This window comes from Amblyraja radiata, chromosome 4, assembly GCF_010909765.2.
Source record: "Amblyraja radiata isolate CabotCenter1 chromosome 4, sAmbRad1.1.pri, whole genome shotgun sequence".
In the NCBI taxonomy this organism is placed as follows: Eukaryota; Metazoa; Chordata; class Chondrichthyes; order Rajiformes; family Rajidae; genus Amblyraja; species Amblyraja radiata.
In genome coordinates this window covers 67,930,782-67,949,582 of record NC_045959.1, presented here as the reverse complement: position 1 = coordinate 67,949,582, position 18,801 = coordinate 67,930,782, and the positions used below count along the sequence as shown (strand labels likewise).

General features: G+C 41.9%; 1 protein-coding gene across 4 annotated transcripts in view; it reads right to left on the bottom strand.

Moving 5' to 3' along the window:
- The window catches only part of spidr (scaffold protein involved in DNA repair), a 261,397-nt gene that overhangs the window by 31,723 nt on the left and 210,873 nt on the right, over window positions 1–18,801 (bottom strand). For all 4 annotated transcript variants that reach the window (XM_033019697.1, XM_033019695.1, XM_033019696.1 and 1 more), the window contains exons 11-13: window positions 9,975–10,136; window positions 4,835–4,922; window positions 161–319 (exon numbers count right to left, since the gene is read on the bottom strand). In XM_033019697.1, coding sequence (XP_032875588.1) covers window positions 161–319; window positions 4,835–4,922; window positions 9,975–10,136 — 409 coding nt within the window. The remainder of the gene's footprint in view (window positions 1–160; window positions 320–4,834; window positions 4,923–9,974; window positions 10,137–18,801) is intronic.

Below are 18,801 nucleotides of genomic sequence, written 5' to 3'. Positions count from 1 at the left end.
CAGCAACATAAAGTAAAGCACTGAGACTGAATCAACCACAACACAATAAGTATTTTGTTAAATGTATTATCAGGAGCAGGCTATGAATCAGGCTCCACATAAAACTTGAAATATTTGAAATATGAAATACTTGAAATATGTTGACAGAACATCCAGTTACCTGAAGAATATATTTTAAATCGTGTATTGCTGCAGGTCGATAAAGGTCAGATATAGTTTCATTCTGAAGCACCTCCACTCCACCCTCCCCTGGGAGAGGGGCAAGAACATAGCAAAAACTTGGAACAGGCATAATTTCGCCAGATGCCAAATTTATATGCTAGGATACAAAATAAATGTACATTACTTTCAATCGACATTACAAATTACAACTCAATCATCCTGCAGCATTTTCTATATGAGTGTTATGACAAGGGCCATCACCACATGGTGAATGCTGTCTTGCCCACAGCACCACAACTCAGTAATATTTTATTTACAAAGAAGTTTATGCAATGTTTCTTAACTTTGATTTCCAGCACAAAGTTAAATGATGACTCAGACAAATAAAGTTTCAAAAAATAAATTTGTCTGTCCAATACATCGATAGAGTAATAATGTACAATGCTGAGTTATAATTTTATTATTACTGCTTGTCAAAGGAGCCAAAACAACAAAAATATAGCCATGTCACATTTATACAGTTGTAGGTATCAAAACAGAAAAAAATAGGCACAAGGACAAGATTTTGTTGCAAGTACGCAAGTTGCCCATACTTATTGAATTTAATTTAAAAATACTGATATATTCAGCAATAGTCCCAGTGGGGACCTGTGGTGAAAAGGTAGTTGGATTCTTTGGTATGTCCAAAATCAAATTCCACTATAAAATGGGGGGAAATATTCTCTGACCTAGCCAGGAATGGCAAAGACGAGCATTCAAAAACGAGTCACTGGAAATGTTTACATTTAGTTTTTAAATTTTACCAAATCCTAAAACATGTTGAAACACTTACTTTCAAACACTCCAAAATGATAAAAACACAAACTCACAGTGCCTTGGAGCCAGATCCAGTATTCAAATAATAGAACCATGAATTCCATCTCCTCTAACCAGTATCAAATCTTTGAAAAATGTTCCCACAGAAAGTGGCAAGGAAATACTACAATCCTTTCCACCATTGGAGGAATGTCCCAATGCTGAACGACAAACCATGAATAGTTTCTCAGGTGTTTTGGTTTTACTTGCATACAATTTCCAAAGTTGGTGTCAGCTGTAGGTTACGAACACACAACTTATGGTAATTCCTATATATGAATGGGTTCCCATAATATTTAGTTTAGGATCTTGGAATGTGGGAGGAAACCGGAGCATCCAGAAAAAAATCTACGCTGTCACAGAGAGAACTCCATACAGGCAGCACAATATTATTAAATTTAAATGTGTGACAGTTATATACAACAGAACTTGTTTCAAGTCTTTGTTCAATTTTAAGAATGATTCTTCCTCATCCTTTTCATGTTCTTTTGGCACATTCATTTCAACACTGTGGAGATATAGTTGCCATTTCAAGTGATTTTCACGTATTTTCCAAATTATGGATAACATTGCCTTATGGACATCGGTAAAACAGAACCAGTTGATACCCAAAAACTCCATGTATATATGGAAACAATGATATCAGGATCGAACAAGTGTCTCTGATGCTACGAGGCAACAGCTCTACCAGTTGTGCCACTATGCTCATATTGGTGAGACCAAACGTCGGCACGGTAACCGCTTTGCTGACCATTTGAGCTTGGTCTGCCAGGGCCTGCCAGATCTTCCAGATACCAGCCAATTTAATTCCCCTTTTCATATCAAACATTCCGCCTTTGGCCTCCTCTGTTGCCAGAGTGAGGTCACATGCAAACTGGAAGAACAACTGCAAAGTATTCTGCTTTGGTAGCTTACAATCCAATGATAGAAACATAGAAACATAGAAAATAGGTGCAGGAGGAGGCCATTCGGCCCTTCAAGCCAGCACCACCATTCATTGCGATCATGGCTGATCGTCCCCAATCAATAACCTGTGCCTGCCTTCTCCCCATATCCCTTGATTCCACTAGCCCCTAGAACTCTATCTAACTCTCTCTTAAATCCATCCAGTGATTTGGCCTCCACTGCCCTCTGTGGCAGGGAATTCCACAAATTCACAACTCTCTGGGTGAAAACGTTTTTTCTCAACTCAGTCTTAAATGGCTTCCCCTTTATTCTAAGACTGTGGCCATTGGTTCTGGACTCGCCCAACATTGGGAACATTTTTCCTGCATCTAGCTTGTCCAGTCCTTTTATAATTTTATAGGTTTCTATAAGATATCCCTTCATCCTTCTAAACTCCAGTGAATACAAGCCTAGTCTTTTCAATCTTTCCTCATATGACAGTCCTGCCATCCCAGGGATCAATCTCGTGAACCTACGCTGCACTGCCTCAATCACAAGGATGTCCTTCCTCAAATTAGGAGACCAAAACTGTACGCAATACTCCAGATGCGGTCTTACCAGAGCCCTGTACAACTGCAGAAGAACCTCTCTACTCCTATACTGAAATCCTCTTGTAATGAAGGCCAATGTTCCATTAACTTTCTTCACTGCCTGCTGTACCTACACGCCAACTTTCAGTGACTGGTGTACAAGGACACCCAGGTCTCGCAGTACCTCCCCCTTACCTAACCTAGCCCCATTGAGATAATAATCTGCCCCCTTGTTTTTGCCACCAAAGTGGATAACCTCACATATATCTACATTATACTACATCTGCCACGCATCTGCCCACTTACTCAACCTGTCCAGGTCACCCTGCAACCTCCAAACATCCTCTTCACAGTTCACACTGCCACCCAGCTTTGTGTCATTCGCAAACTTGCTAGTGTTGCTCCTAATTCCCTCTTCCAAATGATTAATATATATGGTAAACAGTTGCGGCCCCAACACTGAGCCTTGCGGCACTCCACTCGCCACTGCCTGCCATTCTGAAAAGGATCCATTCACTCCTACTCTTTGCTTCCTGTCTGCCAACCAATTTTCTATCCACGTCAACACCCTACCCCCAATACCATGTGCTCTAATTTTAGTCACCAGTCTCCCATGCGGGACCTTATCAAAGGCTTTCTGAAAGTCTAGATACACTACATCCACTGGCACCCCTTCATCCATTTTACTTGTCACATCCTCAAAAAATTCCAGAAGATTAGTCAAGCATGATTTCCCTTTCATAAATCCATGTTGACTTGGACTAATCCTTTTACTGCTATCCAAATGCCCCATTATGACCTCTTTAATAAATGACTCCAGCATCTTTCCCACCACCGAAGTCAGGCTAACTGGTCTGTAATTCCCCGTTTTCTCTCTCACTCCTTTCTTGAAAAGTGGGATAACATTAGCTATCCTCCAATCCACAGGAACTGATCCTGAATCTATGGTTGGAAAATGATCACCAATGCGTGCACTATTTCTAGAGCCACCTCCCTGAGGACCCAGGGATGCAGTTCATCAGGCCCAGGGGATTTATCATCCTTCAATCCCATTAGCCTACCCAATACTATTTCTCGCCTATTGAAAATTTATTTCAGTTCCTCTACCCCCTTAGATCCTCTGTCCTCCAGTACATCTGGGAGATTGTTTGTGTCTTCGTTAGTGAAGACAGATCCGAAGCCACTTCCTTGTTCCCCATAATAATTTCACCCGTTTCTGCCTCCAAGGGACCCACGTTTGACTATCCTACTCTTTTTCCCTTAACATATCTAAAGAAGCTTTTACTGTCCTTCTTTATATTCCTGGCCAGCTTCCCTTCATACTTCATCTTTTCAGCCCGTATTGGCCGTTTTGTTTCCTTCTGTTGTGCTATGAAAGTTTCCCAATCCTCTGGCTTCCTGCTACTCTTTGCTGTGTTATACATCTTTTCTTTTAGTTTTATTCTATCCCTAACTTCTCTTGTCAGCCATGGTTGCCTCCTACTCCCCTTAGAATCTTTCTTCCTTTTTGGAATGAAATTATCCTGTGTCTTCCGGATTATGCCCAGAAATTCCTGCCATTGCTGTTCCTCCGTCATTCCTGCTAGTATCCCTTTCCAGTCTACCTTGGCCAGCTCTTCTCTCATGCCTTCATAATCCCTTTGTTCAGATAAGATCATTGATTTTCAGATAACCCTAAACCCACCACTAGACACACGCTTTTCATTCCATTCCACCTACTCCATTGCCCAGTTCATTTCCCCTCCTCCATTCACTTATCTTCCACCCTTACCTATTCCAAGTTCCCTGCTTTCCTCACCTCCACCTCTTTCCCTTCCACCCATTATCCTTCCTTCTGGTTCTACATTTCACTCCCCATTTTCTTCTTTATCAAATTCACATCTACACCCTTTTGCTTCGATCCTTGGTTATTATCTGCATCCATCTGCCAATTACCCTTCCTCATCCAAATCCACCTATCACTTGCCAGTTCCTGCCCCACTCCATCACCTCATCTCTCTTTGCCAGCCTTCTCACCTCCACTCCATCGGGCAGCAGCAGGGTCCTGACCCAAAACATCGTCTGCCCATTTCCCTCCACAGATGCTAATTGGCCAACTGAATTCCTACGGCAGTATGTTTTTCCTTTACAAGTTGTGCTGTTTCAAGAAAATCTGCATCTTAATTTGATACCCTCGCTCAGACCATCTCAATAGAGATTTTTGGTATTAAGCTACCCCAATGAGCCCCCAGAATGTTGAATCACATCACTTACATGACCACAACCAACCCAAAATATTTACCCAGTTTCTTTTCAAGTGAAACAGTATTTGTTCAATATCAATTTCTGCATATAATCATTACCTCTTGGCTGTCTTGACTTTGCCCATGGACTTTTGGAAGAACCAATGGAGGCCACAGACTTTCAATCAGACTGAACAGCCCTGAAGACCTGAGAGGTAAAGTGGTAACCATATCAAAAACACACTGAAATGACGCATCTTGACGGAGCATAAATCATGGAACAGTACAGTACAGGAGAAGCCCACTGGAGAAACCATCTCAACATCTACCCTGTCATGCACCCTCAGGATTTTCTATATCTCAATAAGGCTGACCCCAGTTGTCTGCGGAGGGCGCTCAGCATCGCCAAGGACTGCTCTCACCCCAACCATGGACTGTTTACCCTCCTACCATCCGGGAGGCGCTACAGGTCTCTCCGTTGCCAAACCAGCAGGTCCAGGAACAGCTTCTTCCCGGCGGCTGTCACTCTACTCAACAACGTACCTCGGTGACTGCCAATCACCCCCCCACCCCCCGGACACTTATTATCACTTATTATTATTTATTTAAATCATTTGCTATGTCGCTCTTCCAGGGAGATGCTAAATGCATTTCGTTGTCTCTGTACTGTACACTGACAATGACAATTAAAATTGAATCTGAATCTGAATCTGAATCTATTTCTTCCAAACTCCGGAGCTGTAGATGCACAGTTATTCATCCAAAGCTGAGTTTGTCACATGACAGAGCAGACTCAAGGTGCTGTGAGGCCACGTCTGCTCCTATTTACATTTGAATGAATGAATAAGTTTATTGGCCAAGTATTCACATACAAAGAATTTGCCTTGGTGCTCCACCCACAAGTGACAACATGACATACAGTGACAGTTAGAAATGACACATAAAACATTAAACATTATTAATAAAACATTATCGATTAAACATGTGAATTAAATAAAATACCAGAGTAAAAGGAGGCTACAGATTTTTGGGTTATTGAGTAGAGCTACTACTCGTGGAAAAAAAGCTGCTTTTATGTCTGGCTGTGGCAGCTTTGACAGTCCGGAGTCGCCTTCCAGAGGGAAGTGATTCAAAGAGCTTGTGGCCAGCGTGAGAGGGGTCAGAGATGATCTTACCCGCTCGCTTCCTGGCCCTTGCAGTGTACAGTTCGTCAATGGAGGGAAGGTTGCAGCCAACAATCTTCTCAGTTGATCGGACGATTCGCTGCAGCCTCCGGATGTCGTGCTTGGTGGCTGAGCCAAAGCAGACCATGATGGAGAAGGTGAGGACATACTTTGCAATGGCCGTATAGAATTGGACCATCATTGCCTGTGGCAGATTGTGCTTCCTCAGCTGCCGCAGGAAGTACATCCTCTGTTTTGCCTTTGACTGTGTCGATGGTGGCCCCATCTTTAAGGTCCTTAGAGATGATGGTTCCCAGGAACTTAAAAGACTCCACAGATGTGACTGCGGCGTTGTTGATGGTGAGTGGGATGAGGGGAGGGGGAGCTCTCCTAAAGTCTACAATCAATTCTACTGTCTTAAGAGCATTGAGCTCCAGGTTGTTGGGATGGCACCAGGACGCCAGCTGTGACACTTCCTGTCTGTAGGCAGATTCCTCCCTATCCTGGATCAGTCCAATCAGGGTTGTGTCGTCCACAAACTTGAGAAGCTTGACAGAGGAATCAGTATGTATAGACCATGGTGCCACTGTTGTATTCCACTCTCCATCTTACCATTGCATGTTAGTTTAGCCACTGAGTTACGTATAAATCTGAATGATGAGACTGTGATTTGAACCATGAAAAAGTTAAAATCCCCATGTTTCTGAAGTGTTCACAAACTAACAGGAATGGTTGCCTCAGATACCAAAAATTTTAAGCAAGTTTAGAAAAAAATGGGAGGGAGGGAGGGTGTTACTACACACAGCCTTCACCATAAACTTAGGGCAGTCAAGATACCTAGTGTATCTTAATAAGGAATCTTAGAGATGTTCAACATGAAAGCATACAGAGCATATAGAATAATTAGAAACAAGGCAATTCATGTAACAAAAGTAATTGGAATTAATTGATCAAATTAACTTTTCATGTAATGTTCCATCATTGCCAAAGTTGTCAGGCAATTAATTTCCAGATGAAAGAACTGTTTGCATACTATTAAGAAAACTTTAAAAAAGTCACACCCTGAATATGCTTCTTTCTTGTTTACTGCAAGAGGCAAGCAATATGGTATTCTTTGGAGGAGGAAAAACCTGTTCAGCCGGAGTTTAGCATTACACTAGTTAGACCATACCACAATACTGCAAAAAAATAGCAGCCAGCCAGTCATAAAGCATTAAATAAGCATGCCCCAGCTTGATCAGATTGTCATTTTACAACCAACACATCTGCTAATATTTGAGGTAATCAACAATAGATGACATCTATCTTTGTCCTCTCAGCAACCTTAGACCCCTTCCGCTTACACCTGTCTTCACTCAGAATACCACTACAGTAAAAAAAATTCAGAACAAGTGTATTACAAGAGCTTCCCATTTACTGCAGTAACTTTTTGAAAGCTTTGCCTCATTTAATTTCTGGATTTTCAAAAATCTAAAAAAGGTGGAGGAAAGAACTGCAGATACTGGTTTAAATCGAAGATAGACACAAAATGCTGGAGTAAGTCAGCGGGACAGACAGCATCTCTGGAGAGAAGGAATGGGTGACGTTTCAGGTCGAGACCCTTCTTCAGATTGATGTCAGGGGAGTGAGCGGTACAAAGATAAAATGAAGTCGGAGACAGTAAGACTAGTAGGAGAACTGGGAAGGGGGAGGGGATGGAGAGAGAGGGATAGCTTACACCCCAGCAGTATGAACTTTGACTTCTCTAACTTCAAGTAGTCCTTGTTTTCCCTATCTCTCCATCCCCTCCCCAGTTCTCCTACCAGTCTTATGCCCCTGTCCCACTTAGGCGACTACAGGCGACTAGGCTGTCGCCACCAGGTCGCTGGGGTGTCGCCTGTATGGTCTCCTCAGTCGTCCAAAGAGTCGTACCTTTTTTCTGGTCTTTTTTTGCTGGATTTTGAAATGTTCAAAACTTTTCGGCTTGACACCAACGATCGTAGCCTGATGTAGGTTGTCGCCAGGAAGACGTAGGTTGTCGCCAGGAAGACGTAGGTTGTCGCCAGATTGACGTAGGTTATCGCCGGTGCTGACATCGTTGAATTCCATTGGCGACTACCTACATCACCCTACGTCAACCCGCGACAGGAACTGGCGACTGAATTGTCTTACCTTGTTGTAGATTGTCGCAGGTGGACGTAGGTTGTCGTACGTATGGTCGTAGGTGGACGTTCTATGGGTCGCCAGTTGTCGGTAGCTTGATGCCGACTAGGGGGTAGATTGCTGTAGACATTCTCGTAGATATTGACTATGATAGTCGCCGGCAGACGCCGAAAAAAATCGCCTAAGTAGGACAGGCCCATTACTGTCTCCAACTACTCCGTATCTCTGTACCGCCCATTCCCAGACATCAGTCTGAAGAATGGTCTCGACCGGAAATGTCACGCATTTCTTCTCTCCAGAGATGCTGCCTGTCCAGCTGAGTTACTCCAGCATTTTGTGTCTATCTTCGATTATAAAAAAGGTCATTGGATGGTCTGCAGCTGAAAGCAATATTTTTTTCAATTTGGGAAACTAAAATGCAATTCCTACAGGAGATTAAAGAAGTAAATAAAAGCAACCATTTCACGATAATTTGTCTGCTAGCAGGATCAGTGAAACAAATTAGCTCCCAATGAATATAACAGATATTCCGAATATAGCAGATGACTGCAACTGATTGCACAAAAGCAAAATGCTATGTAAATGCATTTTTACTGGAGGAGCGGCGGCCTGGCGCGAGGGAGGAGCGGCGGCCTGGCGCGAGGCTGAGACGGTGGCAGTACTCACGTGAGGGCGATCCGGCTCGGGGCTGGAACGATGCTCCGGGGGCTGGGACGGCAGTTCTGGTGGCGGTGGCCTGAGACCGGGGGTTCGGCCGCGGGCCAGCGGCTGCGTCAGCAGGTCTGGTGAGCGGCAGCTTCGACTACCCCGGGCCGCGGTGTTTGAGCCGCGAGGACAGGTTTTAACATCGCCCGGGGGGTATCGCCTCAGCGCAGAAGGAGAAGAGGAGGGAAGAGACTGCAGCCCTAAGACTTTTGCCTCCATCACAGTGAGGAGATGTTGGGTGGACTCACTGTGGTGGATGTTAATATGTGTTTATTGTTGTTTTTTATTGTATTGTATTATATGTATGACTGCTTAAATTTCGTTCAGACTTCGGTCTGGATGACAATAAAAGGCTATTCTATTCTATTCTAACTGGAAATTGAAATGAAAATAGACAAAAAATACTTTGTAGGTCAGGCAAGACCTGTTGAGCAAGAAACAATACTTAATATTTCATGTGGATGATCATTCATTATAATAAAAGATCTTTGATCTCAAAGTTAACTATCTACCTCCACAAGATGCTCCCTCACACTGAGTATTTTCAGAAGTTACTTTTTTTTCTATGTACAACATAGGAGACCTGGTTTCTTGCAGAAAATGTGAACCATTTTGTTTTATGCTGGAATAGCTACTATTAGGGCAGAAGCTATTAAGTCTGGTCAAAGCTGGTTTTCTGATGAAAGGTTACTGGTCTGAAACTTTAACTCTATTTCTTTCTCTACTGATGCAAACCAATTAATTGCTCTTGCTCAAAAGCAAGAACCTCAAATGAAGAATAGAGGAATTGAGACATTCAATGATATTGGAGGGAATGCTGTAGTCCATACATTAAGCGCCAAAACTCCAGATTTTGTTTAAAATGGGTAAGTACTAACTCTTGCCTATTGTGGGCAAAGCTCCCTAATAGTTGCAACACCTTCATTACATGGTATTACTTAATGCAGACAATGAACTTTAGTCTCTCTATTGCAAATCAAAAGTAAAAGATTCACAATGGCAGATATAACATCCAGTCAGCAAATATATATACATTCCAAATATTGATTGTATTCTTAATTTCTGTCACAACATCATCAAGCTTGTAAAATATGCCAAGGAAAAATAAACACAAAATAAGATCTTGGATCATGTTTGTATCAAGAGTATTAACCAATAGAAGCTTTGATGCCCTGAATGTCTACATTTGTGGCCAAACTATTGACTATCCCCAACAAATGTATATTTGCTGTCTCGTTCACCCTTCTTACCTTCCCCTTGTTGTTCTCTGTAGAATCTTCATTTCTCTCAGGTAACATGTCTTTCCCTCCCAGCAAGCATTGTTTGACTGCAGGTCCTCTTCCACTGAGCAAAATGTCTGCTGGTGAACTTCACTAAATAAACCATACGAGTCTTGTACGAGAAGGCAAAGCCTACAGGAAAACAATTGCATTAGTTCATCTAATTCCTGATATGGTCGCCGTTTCTCTGAACATCAATTCTTTGTCAAGTATAACTTTGTCACGATCAATTATTGTAAATCACTTGTCTTTAAAATGTTATTTTACCTCATGCAATTAACATTAAATTATCACTCAGATTATACTAAAATATTAATTAATCAAGTTTTGAAGAACAGGGAATAAAAATGACTTGGTTACTACTGGGCTAGATTTGTACATTATGACACAGTAGTAGAATCACAACTATCAGATTCCAAATGAACAAAATTGTGAGTAACAATGTACTGTCACGTTCTTTCTACCATAGTTGGACTTGAGTCAGCAACCTTCCAGATTTTTGCTCACTGGATATAAATGTTGCTAATTAGGTTACATCACTTCAAACACAAGAGTATTCTTCTTACTTTATTAAACTCCAAAGTATGGGGGAGGGGGGGGGGGAATAAAATTACATGACACGTCCTTTCAAAATCTCTTTTGAAAGCATTAGAACATGGAGACAAATAAGAAACTGACTTTTATTTTAATTTAAAAAAATTATAAGTTGAAAATCATCAAGATTTTTTTGTTAGCTATAATCTCCATTGATTAGGGCAAAGCAATTGATTTGCCATCAGTTAGGTTACTGCATTATCATAGTTATTACAAAAATACGAATTTTCATCTTTTTCAACTTTGAGGGAAATTTAAATTCAAGTAAGTTAATATATCTTTAATAAATAAAACTATATCAATAATGTTCAATCTGAAACTACTGTATTTTTTTAAATTTCTTTAGTAAAGTTATTTTTGGAGGAATTTCTGCCATCCTTACCAGAACTGGCCTACAAGGCAATCCAACCTCACCAATGTGGTTAACTCTTAGTTGTCTTCAGAAATGGCCTAGCAAGTCTAAGATTTCTGGAACCAATTAGGGATGAACAATAAGCAGTGATTTGCCAGCAATATCCAAACAATGTTTTATTTATTTGTTTTACACAGAACTACGGTGCCACATCAGATTTATGAGCCTGCATCTCTGTTTCCAATCAAAACGAGTAACATTTTTTGTAAGTTTGAGGCAAAGAGCTAAAGTGCAGAATTACCACGGCTGAAAACCTAATAGAGATTTGAGCTCTAGTGTTGAGAAGCAGTAAAGATAACATGCCAATTAGAAATCTAACGACTTTATACTTAAACAATTTTATCGTGATTCACAAGTTCACAAGTTATAGGAGTAGAATTAGGCCATTCGGTCCATCGATTCTACTCCGCCATTCAATCGTGGTTGATCTCTGCCTCCTAATCCCATTTTCCTGCCTTTTCCCCATAACCCTTGCCACCTGTTCTAATGAAGAATTGGTTTAACTCTGCCTTAAAAATATCCACTGACTTGGCCCCCACAGCCCTCTGTGGCAATGTTCCACAGATTAACTACACTCTGATTGAAGAGGTTCCTCCTTTCTAGAAGAACACCCTTTAATTCTGAGGCTATGACCTCTGGTCCTAGACTCTCCCACTAGTGGAAACATCCTTTCCACATCCACTCTAGCTATGTCTTTCATTATTCAATGGGGTCCCCCCTCAACCTTCTAAACTCCAGCGAGTAGCGGTCCAGTGTTGTCAAATGCTCATCATATGCTAACCCACTCATTCCTGGAATCATTCTTGTAAACCTCCTCTGGACCCTCTCCAGAGCCAGCACATTCTTCCTCATATATGGGGCCCAAATTTGCTCACATTGATTGAGATATAAAATTGCTTGAATTGATATTTGAACATAAAAGCATGCATGAAGTCGCTTTAATAAGTGCAATATTTCAATTATTTGATGTGCAATATGCACTGTGCCGATGACCACAAGACATACTTCAAATCAACTTTCCGACTTCATTATTTGTTTACATTGCAAGATAACAAAACATCATCCAGGTTAGATTTTCTAAGGTTCATTCCTCAGCAGTAAGCTCCAGGTTCTAACTAATTTCTCCAAAAACACTCATCTTCACATCCCAGTGCACCTTCTGTCCATCATTTGAAATCTGTAGTCCTTAACTACTAATTTACATAGTTTCTCTCTATCTGCCCAATCCATCTAGATTTCCTATTACATTTTAAAGGAGGGTTGGAGAGAGCACAATACCATGGGATCAATAAAGACTTCCAGCACATTGATGGTGGGGACAGTGATGATAATGCCATTGAACATCAAGGATGATTGGTTAGACTCTGTCTGGTTGGACCAGACATTGGTCAATCCGTTGCACTTTAATGGCATGAATATTATTGCCACTTTTCAGTGCATACTAGAATGCTGTCTCAGTTTTGGTGTGTGCAGGCACAGGATATTACATTTGCTGAGAAGTTGTGAATGGAATTGTTTGCTTTTGATTGCATATTGCCATTTCTGACATTACGATGGAAGAAAGATCACTCATGAAACAACTGAGGAAGGTTGTGTCTTGGATATAGCTCTGAGAAACTTCACCAGAGATATCCTGGGACAGAGATGATTGACCTCTACTGTATAACCACCTTCCTTTACTAGGATGTTTTTCCTCTGATGCTCAGGCAGTAACACTCACTTGAGAGAATACAACCTGTTGGACAAAGGCTTTCTTTTAATCAGCCAATGCCTGCTTTCATTATTTTCATACCAATGACTTTCCAGCTGTTCATTGGCATCAGGTCTCGGCAAACAATTAATTCATTTTCTGATGCACAAATAAATAGGGATATTACTGGAGACAAATCATAGGAACAGGATTTATTCACAATTGGATAAGCATGACCTTAATAGGAATTGTCAGAAATGCTTTGTGTGGGGCAAGTCCTTTTTGAGGAGGTGGCAAAGAGGATTGATGATGGTCGGGGCAGTGGATGTTGTCTATATGGACCGTAGTAAAGCATTTGACAATGTCCTTCATGGTATGTTGGTCAGAAACTTAATTAACATGGGATTCTTGGTGAGTTGTCAAATTAAATACAAAACTAGCTTGGTCAGAGAACATAAAGGGTAGTGGTGGAAGGGTGTTTTGCCTACTGGAATGTCTATGACTAGTAGTGATACACAAAGATCAGTGGTGGGACGTCTAAAATACAAAGGATTTGTATGAAAATGTTGGTGATATGATTAGTGAGTTTGTAGATAACATCAAAATAGATTGAGTTGTGGTTAGTGAGAAAGGTTGTCAAAAGCATACAGCAGAATGTAGATAATTTGGAAATTTGGGCAGAGAAATGGCAGATGGCATTTAATCTGAGCCAGTGCATTATGAGAGGTCAAATGCAAGAGGAAAGTATGTAGGACTCTTGGGACCATTGATGTACAGAGCAACACTCCTGAGAGTGGCAAAACAAGTAGATAGGGTGGTAAAAAATAGGGTTCCTTCATAGTTCAGAGCGTTCAGCATAAAAGTCGGTAAATATAACCGTTAAACTTTCTTGATAAAACTGCAAAAATAAAAGCTGCATAAAACTTTGGTTTGGAGTAGTGTGTACAGTTTTGATCATCACACTCTAGGCTTTGGAGAGGGCACAGAAAAGATTCTGTCTGGATTAGAGAGATGCTAAAAGGTGAGATTGGACAAGTTTGTATTGCTTTCTCTACAGTGTCAGAGGCTGAGGGTGGACCTGATAGAAGAACAGAAAATAATGAGAGGCATGGATAGGTAGGATCATCAGAGTCCTTTTCCCAGGACGGTAATATCAAATATTAGAGGGCCTAGTGCTAAGGTGCGAGAAAGACAATTTAAAGGAGATTTAGAAAGCAAGTTGTTTTGTTAAGGGCCTGTCCCACTGCGGGGACCTAATTCGCAAGTTTAGAAGAGTTTGCCCTCAACTCATGGTTGGTCGACACAAGGTCCTAGGAGGTCTTTGTAACTCTCCTTCATGCTCAAGAGTAGTCCCGCGTACTCGAGGCCTCAGCTAGGCCGTGGCATTTTTTTTAACATGCTGAAAAATGCCCGCGAGTAAAAAAAGGTCGCCATGGAAAAAAAGCAATATTTTTTTACTCATAGGTTAAGTCGATGTAGGTCGTAGAAGGTCGTAATGCTTTCGTAGGTAATCAAAGGCAATCAAAGGTAATTGAAGGTAGTCGAAGGTAAAGCTCGTTGAGGAAAAAAAAGGTAAGTAAACCGACCGGTAATGTTAAATGCCCACTAAACTTTATTAAAAGTTGTCTGGCTTTCTAAAAATGTCTCCACTCCTTCTCTCCCCCCCCTCTAAAGGACTTAGAGTGTGTGTGTGTGTGTGTGTGTGTGTGTGTGTGTGTGTGTGTGTGTGTGTGTGTGTGTGTGTGTGTGTGTGTGTGTGTGTGTGTGTGTGTGTGTGTGTGGTTGAAAAGTCGCGTTAGTGGGACAGGCCCTTTATGCAGTGAATGCTGGGTGCCTACAACACACGGACTGGGTAGTTGATTAAAGCAGGTACAATAACAACATTTAAGAGGCATGCAGACAGACGCATGAATAGACTGGGAATAGAGGGATATGAACGAGTTGCAGGCAGATGAAATTAGTTTAGATTGCCATCTTGGTTGGCGCCGACATGGTGGGCCAAAGGGCCTGTTCTTCTGCTGTATTGTTTTATAGCAATAAAGTTCCATAAATAAATATACAGATTCCACTTTGTGACTGTTTCTTGGAAACAAACGTAAACTAAAGAGCACTTAAATATAATTTATTTTTTCTATAGAGCACCAAAATTTAGTTAGGAAGTTTTAGATGTGCAACGTTTCAGGAAAGGATCATGCCTTGTATTCAAAGTTTAAATGGCCTGATTTTCTATTAATTAGCAAATTTTAAAGAAAAAACAAATTAAATCCCGAAAATTGATTGTTGGATTAAAAAACACAAAGCAATTGCTTTATCATGTTTGAGAAAGAACTGCAGATGCTGGAAAAATCAAAGGTAGACAAAAATGCTGGAGAAACCCAGCGGGTGAGGCAGCATCTATGGAGAGAAGGAACAGGCAACGTTTCGGGTCGAGACCCAATTCCTTCATAGACCATGAAGCATTTTGGGATATTCCAAGTTTTAGAAAAGTGCAAAAATAGATCCTTTTTTACTAAGGTTACACTACAGTTTCAGCATGTTGTAGCCAACAATAATTTGCATTTCGTTCACCACAGAAAATCAGTATTTTGCATGCAACCTCATGTATTCTCAAATATCAAATATTGAAAATCAGTACTACTGAATTGTGAAACCATTTTTGAAATGTGAATTTATAATTCTTGAATTTGATTCAATCATATCATATCTCTATAGTTTAAAAACTCTGATCGTGTGTGTGTGTGTGTGTGTGTGTGTGTGTGTGTGTGTGTGTGTGTGTGTGTGTGTGTGTGTGTGTGTGTGTGCGTGTGTGTGTGCGTGTGAGAGAGATCACATCTGCTCAAAAAAAAAGACACTCTAACGGAATTTTTTTAACATATTCTGGTAGATATTTATCCGAAATTGTCTTACCTGAAAAATTCATGCTTTATTTCTCGAGTTATTTATCAAAATGTTCAAAAATCTGAACAAACTTAGAAAAAAATGCCTTGCTTTGGCTGATGACGTCACAATGGATCTGCTTCGCGCGGCCAATGCTATATTCCACGCTCTGCGAGTGACGTCACCCCCCTCCCCCGACCATTCCCCCCCCCGTGCTCGGGCCCTGAAGCCGGGAACCACCAGCCGCGAGGGAGTATTGCATTCGGGAACCAGCCGTCCCCTGTTACGACCCCTCCCCCCCGGGCTCTGGATTGAAGACGCTGAACACGCAGTCCTTTGGTTGACGCACGCCCCGCTGCACACTCACCGCCGCCCGTTCCCCACTCCCTTCCTCCTCTCCTCCTCTCCCCCTCCTCCTCCTCCTCTTCCCCCTCCTCCTCCACCCTCCTCCTCTCCCCCCCTCCTCTCCCCACCTCTACCCTTCCCTGGCCTCTATCCTCCCACTGCTCTCCCCCTTCCCCCTCTTTCCCTCCCCTCTTTCTCCCCCCCTCCCTCTGCCCCTCTCTGTCTCTCTCTGCCCCCCTTTCTCTCTCTGCCCCTCTGTGTCTCTGCCCCTCTCTCTGTCTCTGCCCCTCTCTCTCTGTCTCTGCCCCTCTATCTGTGTCTCTGCCCCCTCCCTCCTCTCCCCCCTCCTTCCCGCCCTCCTCTCCCCCCCCTTCTCTCCCCGTGTCACCCCCTTCCTCTCCACCCCTCCCCCCCCCCCCAGTCGCCATGCCAGCAGCATCCCAGGGTGCACAAGTAACCACGGCAGCAGCGCCCCGGGAAGCAGCAACAGGCCGCCCCAAGGAGCCGCTCAAGCGGCGGGTTGGTGAAGGCGGATTGCGGCGCTCGCACTCCGACCTCAGCTGCCGCTTCTACCAAGCCTGCTCGGGCTTGGACAGTTTCTTCGAGTACTGCGGACTCGAGCCCGAGGTGATCGAGAACCTGGCCAGGGAGAAGTTTGCCGACGATGCCGCCTTCGAAAGCCTTGCCCTCAAGTTTCGCAGTGTGAGCTGCCGAGACTCGGAGAGCGAGCCATCCCGGCACAGCAGCAGCGATAGCGGCAACGAGCCGCTCCGGGGAAAGAACAAGGCCACGCCCTCTGCCCTCTCGGTCATCGAGCGCAATGCCAGGGTCATCCAGTGGCTGTACGGCAGCATGCGGTCCAAGGAGCCCAAAGGCAAGGCTCCGGTGTAGAATAAAAAAATATTGCGCCCCAATTTTTTTTTTCATTCTGGATTTTTTTTAAACTCTGCCAGAATGAGGCATAGTCTGTATGTGCTTGTGCCTGGAGATCCATCAATAACTTGATTTACAGGTTCGGAGTGAGTAGTGTCAGTGAATGTTAACGCTTTGCAGCTAGCATGCCTTTGCAGCACAGAACATCACTGTCAACACTATAGTAACTGAAGAAAGATGCTTGGTGCCTATATTATTCTTTTTACGGTAGTTTGTTACTCAGTATCTTTAAGGGAAGCAAAATACCTCTCTGGCCAAAGCAACTGAAAACTTTGGGGAAAGATCTGCATAATTTCTCAGACAAAAACATAGCATGCCAACTCAACTTTCACAAGACATTCAGGTGCCTAATTACTTTTCCTCCAAGTTTACGGGCCAGTTCTAATATACTATTTTGGATTTCTAGGATTGTAGCTTAGCCTTGAATTTTATAGTTAACAGCAAACATGCACTACAGGGGCCCAAATCTGTAAGCCACATAAATAAGAAAGTCTTGAGCTCGGTGCCAGAATTGAATTCTGAGCACATTACTGGCAAACACCGCAACTGGATGAAATTCCATATATTTGTCTGCCTAACATATGCAAATGAACCAATTAAGCAATTTGTGTATATCCAAGCCATATATAAAAAAATATTTGGGAGAAACAACAGGCAATGTTGATGGCTTCTAATACCATATAGTTTTAACGGGGGAGCAGGAAATGCACTTGGAGATGAACAACTTGCATGGATATGTGCAAAAAAAAAGGTGATTGAAAAGACTGAGCCAATTGATCTTTTAAATAACTAACACAGGAATGATAACTCCTTTTCAGGCTGCAATTTTCTAATCATTCTTGAATCTTCTTGAAACAACAACAAAGTACACGGAGTAACATTCCTGCATCTGGTTTTCAATGTTTTTCAATTTTGTTTTTCCTAAAAGTTTTCATTCATATCCCTTTAAATCACTGCGCCGTCTGTTTACGAAGCTACAGCAACAGTTCCCAACACACACTGGGTTTCCAGGAACTGCCTGCTATTCCCTGCAAGGTCAAAGAAGTCAGCCAATGATAGGCAGCTAGAATCACAAAAGTAACCACAAATCTCCAAGAGGCCTCAATGGGATAGCTGGAGTAGGCGGAGTACAATTCCATTCACTCTACCAATCACGATAGAAGAAACTTATTATAAACACTTCTTGAAACTGGGTACAGCCAGTACATTGTGTTCTCTTTGTGAAAAACAACTTGAAGCTGCTTTGCTTAAAGCGATCAACAAATCTGTTCTTTTAAAAATATTTTAATTAGTCTCTGGAATAGCCTTTCCAAATTACTTAAACAAAAATAAACAGCACCTCTTGTTTCATTATAGCCAGAAATGCAATGTAAAAAATTTAAATTTAACAAAAATAATCTCAGCCACACAATAGAGTATATGGACCAATAATTAAGCAAAATACAAATTTCAGTTGTTCAGATGTCAAATGTTGACAATTTCAGACCACAGTATATTAAATGTGGTATTCTAAAAGGTGGAACAGTATCGGATTCAAGTCAATACAACAGACACCAATGGTCACATCATCTCCCTGTGTTTAGAAGGATTGTCAGCTATTGTATAAGAAATTACAAACAGTCTTGAGAATATATTGTTTTACAAATGTGTGAAAGGAAAATTAATGGATTAACCAACATTATAAGTTTTATATTTGAAAGGGAAACAAAGTTAAAATACTCTAAACATCTCTTTTAACTGCTAAATTTCATGATTGCAGGTACATTTAGGGCAAGACTTTGGCATTCGTTTTGCAAAATAAAAATAGGTACACTGTTCATAATTATCACACATTGGAGACAGAGTCGACAGCACACAAACGTGGTCCTTATTGACCAAGATGGCCAGTCTAAGCTAGTCCCATTTGCCTGTATTTGGTAATAAAGAGTCAGTCATACAGCAGGCCC